Source organism: Fukomys damarensis, unplaced genomic scaffold (genome assembly GCF_012274545.1).
Source record: "Fukomys damarensis isolate Sample0158 unplaced genomic scaffold, DMR_v1.0_HiC HiC_scaffold_16, whole genome shotgun sequence".
NCBI classification, from domain to species: Eukaryota; Metazoa; Chordata; class Mammalia; order Rodentia; family Bathyergidae; genus Fukomys; species Fukomys damarensis.
The window spans coordinates 132,700,639-132,715,368 of record NW_022900928.1 but is presented as its reverse complement, the minus strand read 5'-3'; the positions used below and the strand labels follow the sequence as shown (position 1 = coordinate 132,715,368).

General features: G+C 40.9%; 1 protein-coding gene across 3 annotated transcripts in view; it reads left to right on the top strand.

The window, feature by feature from the left end:
• The window catches only part of Iqca1 (IQ motif containing with AAA domain 1), a 125,196-nt gene that overhangs the window by 52,582 nt on the left and 57,884 nt on the right, over nt 1-14,730 (top strand). For all 3 annotated transcript variants that reach the window (XM_010626120.2, XM_010626119.2, XM_010626118.2), the window contains one exon: nt 12,447-12,563. In XM_010626120.2, coding sequence (XP_010624422.1) covers nt 12,447-12,563 — 117 coding nt within the window. The remainder of the gene's footprint in view (nt 1-12,446; nt 12,564-14,730) is intronic.

The following is a 14,730-nucleotide window of genomic DNA, read 5'->3' as shown; positions in this document are numbered from 1 at the left end:
AGATCCAAATGTATTTGAAACATAATGGAAGAGATTCAACATGTTAAAAGATGACCAGCCGCATATTTGTAAAAGACACACACGTTAAAATCACACGATAGACAAAGTTGACAAACTGAATGTTACCAAAGTTCAAAACTTTGCTCTTCAAAGGGTAGCATTCAGAGCATGAAAAAGAGAAGCGGCGGTCCAGGAGAAGACAGATATATGCAAAATATATATTTGTTAATGAACTTGAACTTGGAATGTGCAAAGTTTGCCCACACTTCAAAAAGAGGATGAACGATCTAAACAGAAATGGTGGGAAGGTCTTTCCTCCACACAGAGCAGGAAGGCGTTCTTGGAGGTCAACACCATTAGTCATCAGTGAATCTGACCTCAGTGGGGTGCCATTTCACCCCAGGTAGGATGAGAGCTGCAAAACACAAAAAATAGCAAATGGTGAGGATTGGAGCAGCGGGTTCCCTCCTACACTGCCGCTGGGAGTGTAAAATGCTATGGCCACTTTGGAGAACAGCTTGGCAGTTTCTAAAACGTGAAGCATAAATTTACCAAATGATACAACAGTTCCTCTCTTTGGACTCTGTCCAAAAGAAATGAAAACATATACCCACACAAAAATTTGAACATAAATATTCATAGCAGCATTACTCATAATCAAAATTTGAGACAATCCAAATAGCTATGAATGGATGGACGGGCAATTTGCGGTGTACCCAAATAATGAATGAAATATTATTTAGTAATAAAAAGGAGTAAACAAAGCATCAGATAATATATACTACAATGTAGATGGGCCTTAAAAACACTAAGCCTAGTGAAAGAAACCAGAGGCAACAGACTGTATATTATATGATTTCATTTGTATGAAATGTCCAGAAAACTCAAACCCGTGGAAAAAGAAATTAGGTAGTGCTTGTAGAGAAGAGCAGAAGGAGAGAAGAAAGGGATCGACCGTTAGTGGACACGAGGGGCTCTAACTGGGGTGGTGGGAAGGTTCTGAAACTGATTTACAGTGATGGTCACGTGATGAATAAGCTTACTTTTAAAAATAAAAAAAAACAAGCAATAGAGCAGCTCTGGCCACCGGGCCAAAAAAAGAAAGGCAGGCGGCTGACTTTCTAGGCAGTGATGTGCATATCTTATTGTGAAAGATTTCTCTATAGTTGAAGAACATGAAAAGAATTAACTCAATATTGACATCTCAGAAAAAAGCCCCAGTGGTATATCATTTTTCACTTGTGTGACTGGCAAGCACAATGCTCTGACAGCAACCTTGTGGAGAGACAGTGCTCTGGCACTGCTGGTGCAAGGGTAGACTGACCCCACCAAGAACAGCGCTACAGATGCACACACTCCTGATCCAGCATTTCACTTTTAGGAATTTACCTGCAGAATGAATTCCATATGCGTGTCCCTGAAAAGTAATATTTGCATTGATTTTTGCATGTCAACAACAACAGTAGTAGCACAAGATTGGAAATAATCAACAGCTTTCACCACTGAGGACCCTGCCTTTCCTCGCACCTTTACATCCTCCAGATGCCTGCAGCAGCCCTGTCTCTAGTGCCACCCAGATCTGCATGACTACATCTGCTGCTGTGGCCCCAGCCCAGCACCCGCTCCCAGTGACCTTTGAATTATCCAGGTTCCCTGTCCCCAAAGCATTCCAGCTGCTGCTTCCATGGGTGCTCTGACCCAGGACCCAGAGCAGCTGCTGTGTATATTCTCGCAAACAGCCTGAGACCTCCAACACCGATTTCAGCCCCAATACTGCACACCCCTGAGACTGACACTGCAGCCAGGCTCCTGGGCCCTTCTAGCCTGGTTCCCCCAGCTGACTGAGCATAGCAGCTGACCCTACCACACAGCCCTGCCCCAACCTCCATGCTCGCTCCCCTGTAATTGCATACGCAGACCCACCTCCTGTCACCCCACTGCTGCCCACACAGAGATGATCTGACACTTGTCATTGTACTGCAGCTGGCCCCTGCATTGGGTGCATGCAGGCTGATGACCCCCACTGTCACCTGTGTATCCTTAGTTGACCCCATTCCCTGCCTCTGACCCTGGCCCCCACCACTGCACTCACCAGCCTGCAGCTGCCACCCATGTACTGGTAGCTGGCCTCCACAGGTGGGGGTGTGCATACTACTGGTTCTGGCCACTGCAGTGGGACCAGGCCCCTAGCTTGGTAAAGAATCCCAACAGCCCTGACAGCCGCTGAAGACCCCATAGCCCTCACCACCAAGGCCCACGTAGACACCAACAACAAAGACTTCCGCTGCCTGAGCTGAGGATAACCAGCAGCAGCCCCAGTTTGGAGCCACCATAGGACTCCACACTCAGTGCCCTGCAGCAACAGACTCAGTGCTGTAGCATCCCCAGCATGTTTCCATCCCTGCACTCCCAAAGGTGAAGATCTGTCCTTACAGAGCCAGCCCATGTAGAGGAATGCAATAGAAGTCAGAGCCTGGCCCCAAAGAATCAGAAATCCACAGATTGTATAACACAGATTTTTAAATAGTTGTAGTTGCTCAGCAAATTACAAAAGAACCCAAGTAGACTATATAATGAAATCAGGAAAATAGTACAAGAACAAAGTGAAAATCTAAAGAAAGAGATGAGAAACATTGAAATAGTCAGTACACATTTTAGAGATGAAAAATATAGTAACAAGTTTAAAAATGAAATCCAGAGTTTCAGTATCAGAACTGACGAATTAAAAGCAAGAATAAGCATGGTCAGAGCAGATCATTTGAAATCATCCAGTCAGAACATAAAAAAGAAAAAGTGTAAAGAATTGAAGAAAGCCTGTGGGGTCTATGGTACAACATAATGAGAGATAATATTTACATAGTAGTTAAGGCGAAGAGAGAAAGTTTATTTTAAAGATAACAGCCAAAAACTTCCCAAATCTAAAGATACAAACATACAAATATAGGAGGCTCAGAAATCACCAAATACATGAAGAATTCACCAAGACACATTATAGTCAAACTATGAAAAATCAAAGTGAAAAAATTCTGAAAGCAGCAAGAGTAAAGAAGCAGATTGCATACAGGGGAGTTTAAAACTGTTATCATCGGACTTTTTTCAGCACAATTTTTGCAGGCCATGGAGAGGGGGATGATATAACCAAACTGATAGAAAAATAGGCCAACCCAGAGTACTTCTCCTGCAAGCTGAGAGAAGTGATAGGCTACATATTCAGTAAGATAACAGCCAGTTTGAGAAGAGCAGGGTGTAGCATGGTCCTGATAGCCTTCAGAATGTTCCCTTTGGCTGCTGTGGGAGGATGGATTGGGGCCCAAGAATCAGAGTCCAGGGGAAATATCTTGGCAGGGAATCGCTGGGCTGAAGGGCTCACTTGCACATCAGGAAACAGGGGGATCCTTCTCAGTAGGAAAGAATTCCAGTGATGTCTCACAGGAGAAGGTATGAAGGCAAAGGAATCCAGATGGAGCCACACTGAATAGGCAGCTTCTCGTCCTCTGGGAACTGCAAGAGACAAACTGAGACAGGACATCCTGGAACATTCCACGATGATGAGCAACTGAAGAATCTGCATGTTGCCAGATTCTTGTTACCTGACTGAGACACAGGGAAAATATGGACCCATTTTACAGGTAAGGAAACTGAGACTTGGAAAGTTAAAAAGTAATTCAGTTAAGTGACACAGTTTAGTGTTGAGGAAAATGGTCACACCAGGCCAGTTCTGCCAGCTGCTGACCCTATTGTGACCCATTGTTCACTAGGGACCTGCTTTTAAACTGGGAGCTTAGACAACCTCATGTCCATCCCAGATAAAGTACTGGGCCTAGAGAGGGAAAGCAGATTGTCCAAGGCATGCAGCCACTGGGGCCAAGTAGAAAGCAGACATTCCTTAATCTTCGGAGATATTTGCCATGTGCTATATGGTGGGAACTGGGAGAACAGAACAGCATTTTTCCCCCAGTTGCTCAGGGGAACTTTCTCATCTACAGGGGTCTTAAAATGGAAAACCTGAGTAAGCCCCCTCCAGACCTAACCAGAGTCACCAGTTCTTACTTACATAGCTCCAGTTAACTTTACAATCACAGATATTAGAGATGCAGATCAGACCTGAGTCCTGTGAGTCATGAGGACAACCACAGATTAAGCCCAATTGTGCACTGGCAAGCCACCGATTACCTCTAACCTCCAGTCACAATTCCCGGTGCCAAATCCCTTAAGCAGCCCAGACCCTGTCCATAAGCAAATGGTTCTGAGATGCGATCTCCCATTTCCACATCTGGCTACCTCTTCCTCTTTTGCAAAAAAAAGAAGAAGAAAGAAATCAAGAAAATGACCTGAGGCCTCCCAGCTGCAAGCCAAGGGGAGGGCCAGTGAGAAATCAATCCAAAAGCTCCCAGATGACACAAGAATAATGCAACATTGATAGGAGTTTACGAAAAAGCAGGAGAAAGTACAAACAACATAAGAAAAAACTGCTCACAGAATTAATGATAGGAAACCTCCGAAACAGAGCAAGAGAACTTGACATACAGATAAGTGAGGCATATAGGACTCCAACTGCCATAGTCCAAAAAAACACTACAACTAGACATTTAATAGTCAAGATCCCAGAAACCCAACAGAAGAACAAAATACTACAAGGAGTTAGAGAAAAGAAACAAATCATATGCAGAGGAAAGCCCACCAGAATCATAGCAGACTTTTCAACACAAACCCTCAAATCAAGGAGAGCCTGGCATGAGGTATTTCAAGCCTTAAGAGAAAACAACTTCCAACCTAGACTGATATAACCTTCAAAACTATCTTTCAAAATTGATGGGGAAATAAGGTACTTCCATGACAAAGAACACCTAAGAAATTTCGTGAGTACCAAACCAGCACTCCAAATAATTTTTTTAAAATATCCTAGAAAAAGACAGTGGAGGTCACAAATCCATGAGGCTCAACAAAGCAAATCCAAATATTTCATTAGATAAGGCAAGAAATTAAAGGGAGAGGGGAAAAAAATTAAAAAGAGCCAAAAACAGGAAAATGATATGATAAGTCAATACTTATCCGTTGTAATGATCAATACTAATGGCCTCAATTCATCAATCAAAAGAAACAGAGTGGCACAATAGACTGAGAAGCAAAAGCCAACATATGCTGTATAAAAGAAACACATCTAGTTCAAAAAGAAACTCATACACTGAAAGTAAAAGGATGGAAAACAGTTCTCCATGCAATGTGAACCCAGAAAAAAGCAGGGGTAACTATCTTACTTGTAGACAAAGTAAATTTCAAACCAAAACTAATTAAGAGAGAACAAAGACAGTCACTACATCCTTGTAAAGGGAACAATCCAAGAGGAAGAGATGACAATTATAAATATATGTGCACCAAATACTAATGCCCCTAACTATACAAAACAAATATTAAAAGACATGTAAAACTAATTAAACACTAATGCAATTGTAGTGGGGGACCTTAACATCCCACTGTCACAAATAGATCATCTAGACAAAAATTCAACAACAAAATACTAGAACTGAACCTAGCCTTTGAACAAATGGACTTAATAGATATTTACAGAGTGTTCTACCCCACAAAATCAGAATATGCATTCTTTTTGGCTTCACATAGGTCATTCTCCAAAATGGACCATATATTAGTTCATAGAACATGCTTAAGTAAATGCAAAGGAACTGAGCTTATCCCCTCTATATTATCACACCATAGTGCACTTAAACTGGAGATCAATAGCATAACAAACCCCAAGAACTTTACAAACAAATGGAAACTGAACAACCAATGGGTCACAGAGGAAATTAAAGGAGAAATTTAGACAGTTTTTACAATTTAATGATAATACCAATATGACATACAAGAATTTATGGGACACAATGAAAGGAGTTCTGTGTGGAAAATTCATAGCATGAATGCCCACACTAGGAAAACAGAGCAAGCTCAAATAAATAACCTAGTGCTGAGTCTTAAGCTCCTAGAAAAATAATAACAAGAGAAACCCACAGCTCATACAAGAGAGGAAATTGTAAAGATTAGAGGAGAGATCAATGCAATGGAGACTAAGAGAATGATACAAAAAAAATCAACAAATTGAAGCATTGGTTTTTCAAAAGAATAAATAAAATTGATAAACCCTTAGCCAACCTTATCAATAAAAAGGAAAGAAAAAGCTCAAATCCATGCAATTAGGAATGAAAAGGTGAAGTCACAACAGATTCAGCAGAAATCCAGAGAATCAACAATAACTACTTGAGAACCTATACTCTAATAAAATGGAAAACACAGAAGAAATGGACAGATTTCTACATACATACCAATTACCAAAGTTAAACAAAAAAGATAAAAAAAATTCTAAACACCCCAATTACAATCAGTGAAATTAAAAATGTAATTATAAATTTACCAACAAAGAAAAACCCAGGTCCTGATGGCTTCACTGGTGAATTCTACAAGAAATTCAGAGAAGAACTGTTGCCAATACTCTAAAATTTTGATGAAATTGAAAGGGAAACAATCCTTCCAAATTCATTCCTGGAAGCAAGTGTTACTTTGATTCCAAAATCAGGGAAAGACCCAACCAATAAAGAGAACTACAGGCCAATCTCCCCAATGAACATAGATGCAAAAATCCTCATAAGATTCTGGCAAACAGAATACAGAGGGTCAGCAAGAAGATCATACCCTGACCAAGTTGGATTTATCCCAGGGGTGCAAGGATGTTTCAACATACATAAATCAATAAAGGTAATAGACTATATTAACAGAGTTAAGGACAAAAACCATATGGTCATCTCAACAGATGCAGAAAAAGTATTTGACAAAATTTAACACCCATTCATGATTTTTTTAAAAAACCTGCAGGAAATTGGAATAGATTATCTTTATCTCAACTTGGTAAAGGTTATGAAAAAACAACAGCCAACATCCTATTAAATGGTCAAAAACTGAAGTCCTTCATGCTAAAATCAGGAACAGGACAAAGATGTCCACTATCACCACTCCTGTTCAATATAGTTTTGGAAACATTAGCCACAACAATTAGACGAGAGAAAGAAATAAAAGCAATAAAGATAGGAAAGGAAGAAGTTAAACTGTCATTATTTGTTGACAATATGACACTCTACATAAAAGACCCAAAAAACTCCACCAAAAGACTTCTAGGCTTATTTGACAGATTCAGTAGAGTAGCTGGATACAAGGTAAACACTAAAAAAAATCAATAGCCTTCTTGTATAACAGACTCATTGAGAGTCAAATTCAGGAAACAATCCCTTTTACAATAGCATCTCAAAAAATGAAATATCTATGAATGAATCTAACAAAGAAAGCAAAAGACCTCTACACTGAGAGCTGCAACACTCTGAAAAAAGAGATTAAAGAGCATATAAGAAAATGGAAAGACATCCCTCATTACTGGATAGGAAGAACCAATATAGTGAAAATAGCCATACTTCCAAAACTCCTATACAGATTCAATGCAATCCCTATTGAAACTCCAACAGTGTATTTCACATAACTAGAGAAAACAATCCAAAAATTAATTCATTTGGAATCAGAAGAGACCTAGAATAGCAAAAGCCATTCTAGGCAACAGAGACATGGCAGGGGATATCACCAACCCCAACTTGAAACTATACTACAAAGCCACTACAATAAAAACAGCATGGTACCAGTAAAGAAACAGACCCAAGGATCAGTGGAATAGATTAAAAGATGCAGAAATAACTCCAGATATACTCAGCTATCTCGTCTTTGGCAAAGAAGCCAACCATCCTCACTGGAGAAAAGACAGCCTCTTTAATAAATGGTGTTGGAAAAACTGGATTTCAACTTGAAAGATTAAAACTAGACCCCTATCTTTCACCATGCACTAAACTAAATTCCAAGCAGATTAAAGATCTAAATATTAAAACAGAAACACTAAACTTGCTGAAAGATAAGTTAGGTAGAACTCTTGAAGATACTGGCATAAGAAAATACTTTATGAACAAATCCTCAGTAGCACAGGAACTAGAAGAAAGAATCAACAACTGTGATCTCATCTTTTTGAAAAGTTTCTGAACTGCAGGAGAAATCACCAACAAAGCTAAGAGACAACCTAACGCTGAGGGAAAAAAATTTTACCATCTGTTCCTTGGACAAAGGTCTACTATCTAGAATATATAAAGAACTAAAAAAAATCAGGACCCCAAATATAAAGACCCAACTCAAAAATGAGCATCTGACATGAACACACATTTCTCAAACAAAGAAGTAAAAGCAGCAAATGAACATGAAAAAATGTTCATCGCTGGGCATGGTTGTGCATGCCTGTAATCCCAACACTCAGGAGGCTGAGGCAGGAGGATCACTGTGAGTTTGAGACCAGTCCGGGCTACATAGTGAGTTCCAGGTCAGTCTCAACTACTTAGTGAGATCCTGTCTCAAAAAAGCCCCCCCCCAAAAAAAATGTTCATCACTGGTCATTCCAGAGGTGCAGATGAAAACAACACTGAGATTTCTCCTCACCCCAGAAAGAATGGCTGCCATCAAGAAATCAACCAATAGCAAATGCTGGCCAGGTTGTGGAAAGAAAGGAACACTTCTTCATTTTTGGTGGGAGTGCAGACTGGTGCAACCACTGTAGAAATCAAAATAGAGATGCTGCAAACAACTAGTATTAGAAGTCCCAATTGACTCAGCTATTTCTCTCCTGGGTATCTTCCCAAAAGAATTAAAAGGATCATAGCACAGTGATATATGCTCACCCATGTTTATAGTGGCATAGTTTGTAATAGCTAAAACTTGGAAACAGCCCAAAAGCCCATCAACTGGAGACTGGATAAAGAAGATGCAGGGTTTTTTCATAAAATGGAGTACTACTCAGCCATAAAGAACAAGAAAACTAGAGTCATTTATAGCTAGGTGGATGCACATTAAGGGCATACTCTTAAGTGAAATAAATAGGACACACATGTGTAAATACTGAATAGTTTCTCTGGTGTGAAAAACTAAAAGTATAAATAAGGATCAAAATGTATAATTGATATTTTGTAAATAGGAAGAAAAGTCCTAAAGGAGTAGGGGAAGTGGGAGGGGTAGGAGAATGGTAAGAAGGGAAAAAAACTATGAGAAAAGGAAAAACATGGAAACAAAGTCTTTGCAAACAAAGAAAGGTAGAAGCGGGTAAAGAGAGGGCCAGGGAATGGAGAAAAGATAAGAACCAAGATACATCATATAAAGGCATATGAATGACTCTAAGATGAATGTTTGCTTATACAAACTGTATTGTATACCTAAAATGTACCAACAAATTTCATTTTTTTAAAAAAAGACCCTATTTAAAATAGCATTGAAAATGAAATTTGGAAACATATTTAACCAAGGAGGTAAAAGATCTGAATATTAAAAACTATAAAACATTGACGAAAGAAATTCAAGAAGAAACAAGCACAAGGGAAATGACTGTGTCCATCTGTTGGAAGCACTAATGTTGTTACTATATTGTGCTGTCCAGTGATCTACACATTCAGCATAAATCCCTATCAGAAGTCTGATAACATTTTTCACAGAAATTTTTAAAATCCTAAAATTTATATGGAACCATAAAACCACCAATTTCCAAAACAAGCAAAGAAAATGAAGCTGGAGACATTACATGGCCTAATCTCAAAATTAATTACAAAGCTATGATAACCAAAAAAGCTAATTGGTCTGAAGGTTGTGGGTTGTTGTTATACTGATTAAACTGATAGTCAAAAAAGCTTACACCAGACATATAAACCAGTGGAACAAATAGCCTAGAAGTAAACCACACACTGTAGTCAGTTGATTTTTTACAAAAGTGCCAAGAATCATAGTGGAGAAAGGACAGTTTCTTCAATAAATAGAATGGGGAAAGTTGGATATCCACATGCAAAAGAGTAAAATTAGACCTTTGCTTCACACCCTTTAGAAAACCAAATGAAAATGGATTAAAGATTTGAACATAAGACTTGAAGCTGTAAAACTACTAGAAGAAAACATAGGGGGAAGTTCCATCGTGTGGGTTTAGTCAATGGATTTCTGGATATGACCCCAAAAGTACAGTGAACAAAAGTAAAAATGGAGAAATGGAATTACATCAACTAAAAAGCTCCTCCACAGCAAAGAAAACAATTAAGTAAATAGACCACCTATGAATTAGGAGAGAATATTTGCACACCAGGCATCTGTGAAGAGGTCACGATCTAAAATATAAATGGAGGCTAATAGAAAGAAAACAACCCAATTTGAAATGGGTTAAAAAAAATCTAAATAGACATTTTTCCAAAGAAAACATACAAAAATGGCCAACAAACATGAAAAATGCCCAACATCATGGAAAGATGCAAATTAAAATACAATGTGACATCACCTCGCATTTGTTAGGATGGCTGTTATCAAAAAGAGGGAAGATAACAAGTGTTGGCAAGAATGGGGGGAAAGGGGAGCCTTTCTCATACATCATTGATGGGAATATAAATTATTACTATGGAAAGCAGTAAGGAGAGCCCTTACTTATTAAAATAGAACTGCCACATAACATTTGTTTATTTGTGCCAGAATACCCTGCTCTGTCCATGATTGCTGTTTTTTGGATAAGTGGTGTTAAAGTTTTGGTTGCCAACCTATAGCATGATTAGAAGGGGAAAGAATCTTTAAGGACAATAAAAGATCAAGATGTGATATTTATATGTCCCAATCCTCCATGATGAATATATTCATTATGTATTGCAAATATATACTAATATAGAAAATTTTGAGAAGTAGGGCCTAGCAGGAGGAAGTTAGGTCCCAGGGGCTATGCCCTTCAAGTGGATATCAGGACCACAGCTGCCCTTTTCTGTCTTTGCTTCCTGGCTGCCATGAGATGAGCACCTTTCTCTCCTCCCACCATCATGAGATGCCTCGTCATGTTTCCAGAAGCAATGGTGTCAGGCGACCCTGCTGTGGGCCAAAGTAAACCCTTCGCCTTTTTAAGTTATCTCAGATACTTGTTACAGTAACAGAAAGCTGCCAAATACACTGGCAGTTATTCTTTTTTACACTTTCAACATTAAAAACTAAGATCCTAAGAACAACATTAATACAGATTTTTTAAAAATTAACCCCAGAAAAAAAAATCAGCTCTCTTAGGAAATAGAATAGGCCATAATTGAGTACAATTTACCCCTAGGAAGATGGATTGGTCTGATATACTAGAAGTAAAATGCCTTTGTCTCATCTTCCCCGTTCCTATCTTTTAGAATGGCATTCCTTGCTCTGTCTTCAGATGAAACCACTGCAATGAACTTAGAAGTTGCTGTTCCCTTATTATGTCTTTATGCAAGGGATATGTATATATGTGCCAGAAACTGTAGAGTAGGAACCTTTAACTATATGCATCTCCTCATATGAGAAAAACAGACCTGGATGCCTCTAGGTCTTGCCTCTTCTCTACATCATGGCGTTCATCCCAGGTAGCTCCTGTTCCGACCACAGCACAGCTACTCACTAGCCGTGCCTCCTTGGCCAAGCTATTGGACCCTTTGCATCCCAGATGCCTCATCTGTAAAATGGCATGAACAGCACCCACCCATGGGACTGCTCAACAGGAACTGAGTTCAGTTTCGGGAAGCACTCGGAACTGTGCTTGGAACATCATAAGTGCTCTGAGTGGAATGTTGGCTTTATTTGAGAGTCTCAGATAAATGATGCAGCCTGTCTTGGTCACTGAACTGTGATGAGCAGAACCCCAAGGACCACACAGGAAGTGAGCCCTGCCGACAGCACTCTGGTATCTCCCAGAATTCATAGCTGTCAGGGACAGTGAGTAATTATTTAGTAAACACATATTACAATGAACTGAATTATATGATTTCTTGATAAACCTATATTAATTCTCCAGTAGTGCCAGTCCTATATAAACAAGGTACTTTGTTTTAAACCAAGAATTAAAGTTTAGTAGGAAAAGTGGTTTTTCTGTCACTGCAGGAAATGTAAGTTAAATCTTGGGTGAAAGAAGAGATATATGCTCATTCGTGGAAAAGGAAGTTATTCTGAGAGCAATTTCTGAGATGGGAAATCAGACAGGAAGCAGATATGGGCTCTGGAGCAGTGTGGCAGGGTTATCATACCTATCTACTGCTGAGTTACTGAGGAAGTCCTGAGTTGTGCTACGTTCTGCACAACCCCTGAGAGACAGAGTACCTCTGAATTAGAGAGGAGCTGAACTCAGAAGGAGGCAATCTCTCTCCTTCTGCCCATGAGACCCCATGGCCACGTCCTTCTGACAAATCCAGGGAACTCTGTGGTCCCCCAGGAGGAGTCAGCCTCCAGTGTCCAGCACAGGGTAGAGAAGGGGATGCAACCAGTGAAAGTGCTTCCTCACAGGCAGGAGAAGCGGTCCTCTTGGTGACAGGGGGATCTGGTAAATGCTGTGATTCTTTTGGGGTTTCTTCCAGGTTATTGACGATATCCTCACAAACCAAGATGATGAGGAAAAGAACAAAAAGAAGAAGAAGGAAAAGAGGAAAACCAAAAAGGAGAAGGAAAAGAAAGGAACAAAAGAAAAAACTAAGGTAAAGAACTCTATGGAATTTTAGACATCTGATTTCTTTTCTTTTCAGTGACCTCTTTTTGGCTTTCAACCAACAGAATCATCTCACATCTGCCGAAGTTGCAGCAGGCCACTCGTTTCCTAGCAAACCACTCTGTTGCAGAGTTTTTCTTTGTTCTGTGACTGACATTCAGTTGCCATCTTTTCCAGTGACTTACAAATACCTGTTAGGATAAGTGGCAGCTTCAACAACTCATGTACTTTGTGTAGCTTTGAATTCTCATTCCTCACAGTAAATCATTCGATTGTCTTTCCTCAAGGGTAAAGAGAAGGGAACAATACCCGAGAAGGTGACTCCGGGAAAGTAATCATATCTCATTTAACCCATGCGTGTTTATTCAGATTTGTCACTGGCGTTGGCATCTTGGATCTATTTTAACAGACCTAATTGTTCTCACTATCCGAAGGAGACCGGAGGCCTCCCCTTCCGTGGAGAGGGTGGGCTTGCCAGCTGCTGTTCTCGTCGTGCAATAATGGGAGGGTATTCATCAGGCTCGTGGGAGAGGCACAGCCTCCTTCCGTAGGATGTGGGGCTGGGGCTTGGATCGGCACCATGTTTAAAGCAGGTAGTGCTGTGAAACAGCTCCACAGCTGACCAGAGTGGGCTGTCTCGAAGCTCCAGGAGTAGATCCAGAAGATTTGGTCCCTCATCTGAATCATTTCACAATACTGGATCCCGAAGGGTCCCTATTCCCTGTGATTCTAATTTGCATAAGTTCTCAAGAGCGGGCCCCACACAGTAGCCCGTCTGGGGGCAGAGACACAGCTGTAGGTAGCTCAGGGGCCGCAGCCTTGCTCCTCACAGCCCAAGGCCCGCTTCCAGCCAGCTATCAGACCCCTGGATTTCTCTGTGGATGAAGCCACTCATGGGGCCCTGGTGACTGTGCCTGGGAACTGTAGTGAACTCTTACAAAGAGAGCAAAGAGGACAGGCTGTGTGATCCAGGGGGAATCAGACCCGTGAGCAAGGGTGGAAGCTGACAGTGGCAGCCCACAAACAGTGGAGAAGTCTGCATGAACCTCAGGCCTGGGCCAAGCATCTTGTTATACCCACTGGACCTGGGAGTTGTTTGCAATACTCATCTCCTGCCCTGGGAGAAGCAGCAGAACTGCCCCCATCTGCCTCAGTCTCCTGTTTGACCACGCCCCATTGTTGTTCCCTGCAAGAACAGAAGAGACCCCTGCTGCCTACACGGGTCGCGACCCACACCACTGGCAGATGTGGCAGTGAGTTTCTCCACTGCCTACCTCAGAACCAAGGCAGTAGACCCCACGGCTGCCCAGAATGGCAGGACCAGCTCCTCATAGTTCCCCAGGAGTCGCTCCAGTCTCCAGAAGACCACCCCCCACACCCCGGTGCAGTCACCCCTGCTGGGGCAGCCTGCATCCGAGAATGGTCAGGTGACAGCTCCAGGCCAGCCTGTCCCTGCCACCTACACGACTCTGACAGGTGCACCCGGGCTCTCTGCAGCATTAGCTGGTGTTGAGCTTCTCCCTCTGGCCAGAAATGCTTCCCTCTGCTCCTACCACCCTAGTCCTGTCCCAGAGTTCCCAGGGACACTAGCTCTGAGCCCACCTAGCGCCCTGTCATCCTCTCTGCACCAAGGGGAGTCTGATCTAACCTGTTCCCAGAAGGAAAAAGACAGCTCACCCGCTACAGTTAATCTTTTAAATCCTCCCCTCACTCTGCAAGATAATTTTGAAGAAACTATAAATAGAAGAATTGGAAGAATTTCAATTTTATTGTAAGCATCTCTTCCCCTAAATATGCATGAAGGAGTTTTACACTTGCAAATTAAAAATTCACTGTTAAGAGCATGTTCCATATGAATCTGAAATTATCAGCTACACAATCTGGTTATTCTTGGGTGAGGGTATTTTATTAACTAGTTATCAAAGAACCACTTAATGAATAGTATGGAACAAAAAGCAGAATTTAAGAACATCAGCGTTTATGAAGAATTACTTAAAAATTAATTTATTCATGAAAAGTACAGATCTACAGAGTGACAGCATTAATTATTAAAAGAAGAAGTGGGCTGGGGATATAGCTCAGTGGTTCCAGCACCTGCTTTGCAAGCACAAGGACCCAAGTTTGATCCTGATACCAAAAAACAAAAAAAAAAAAAA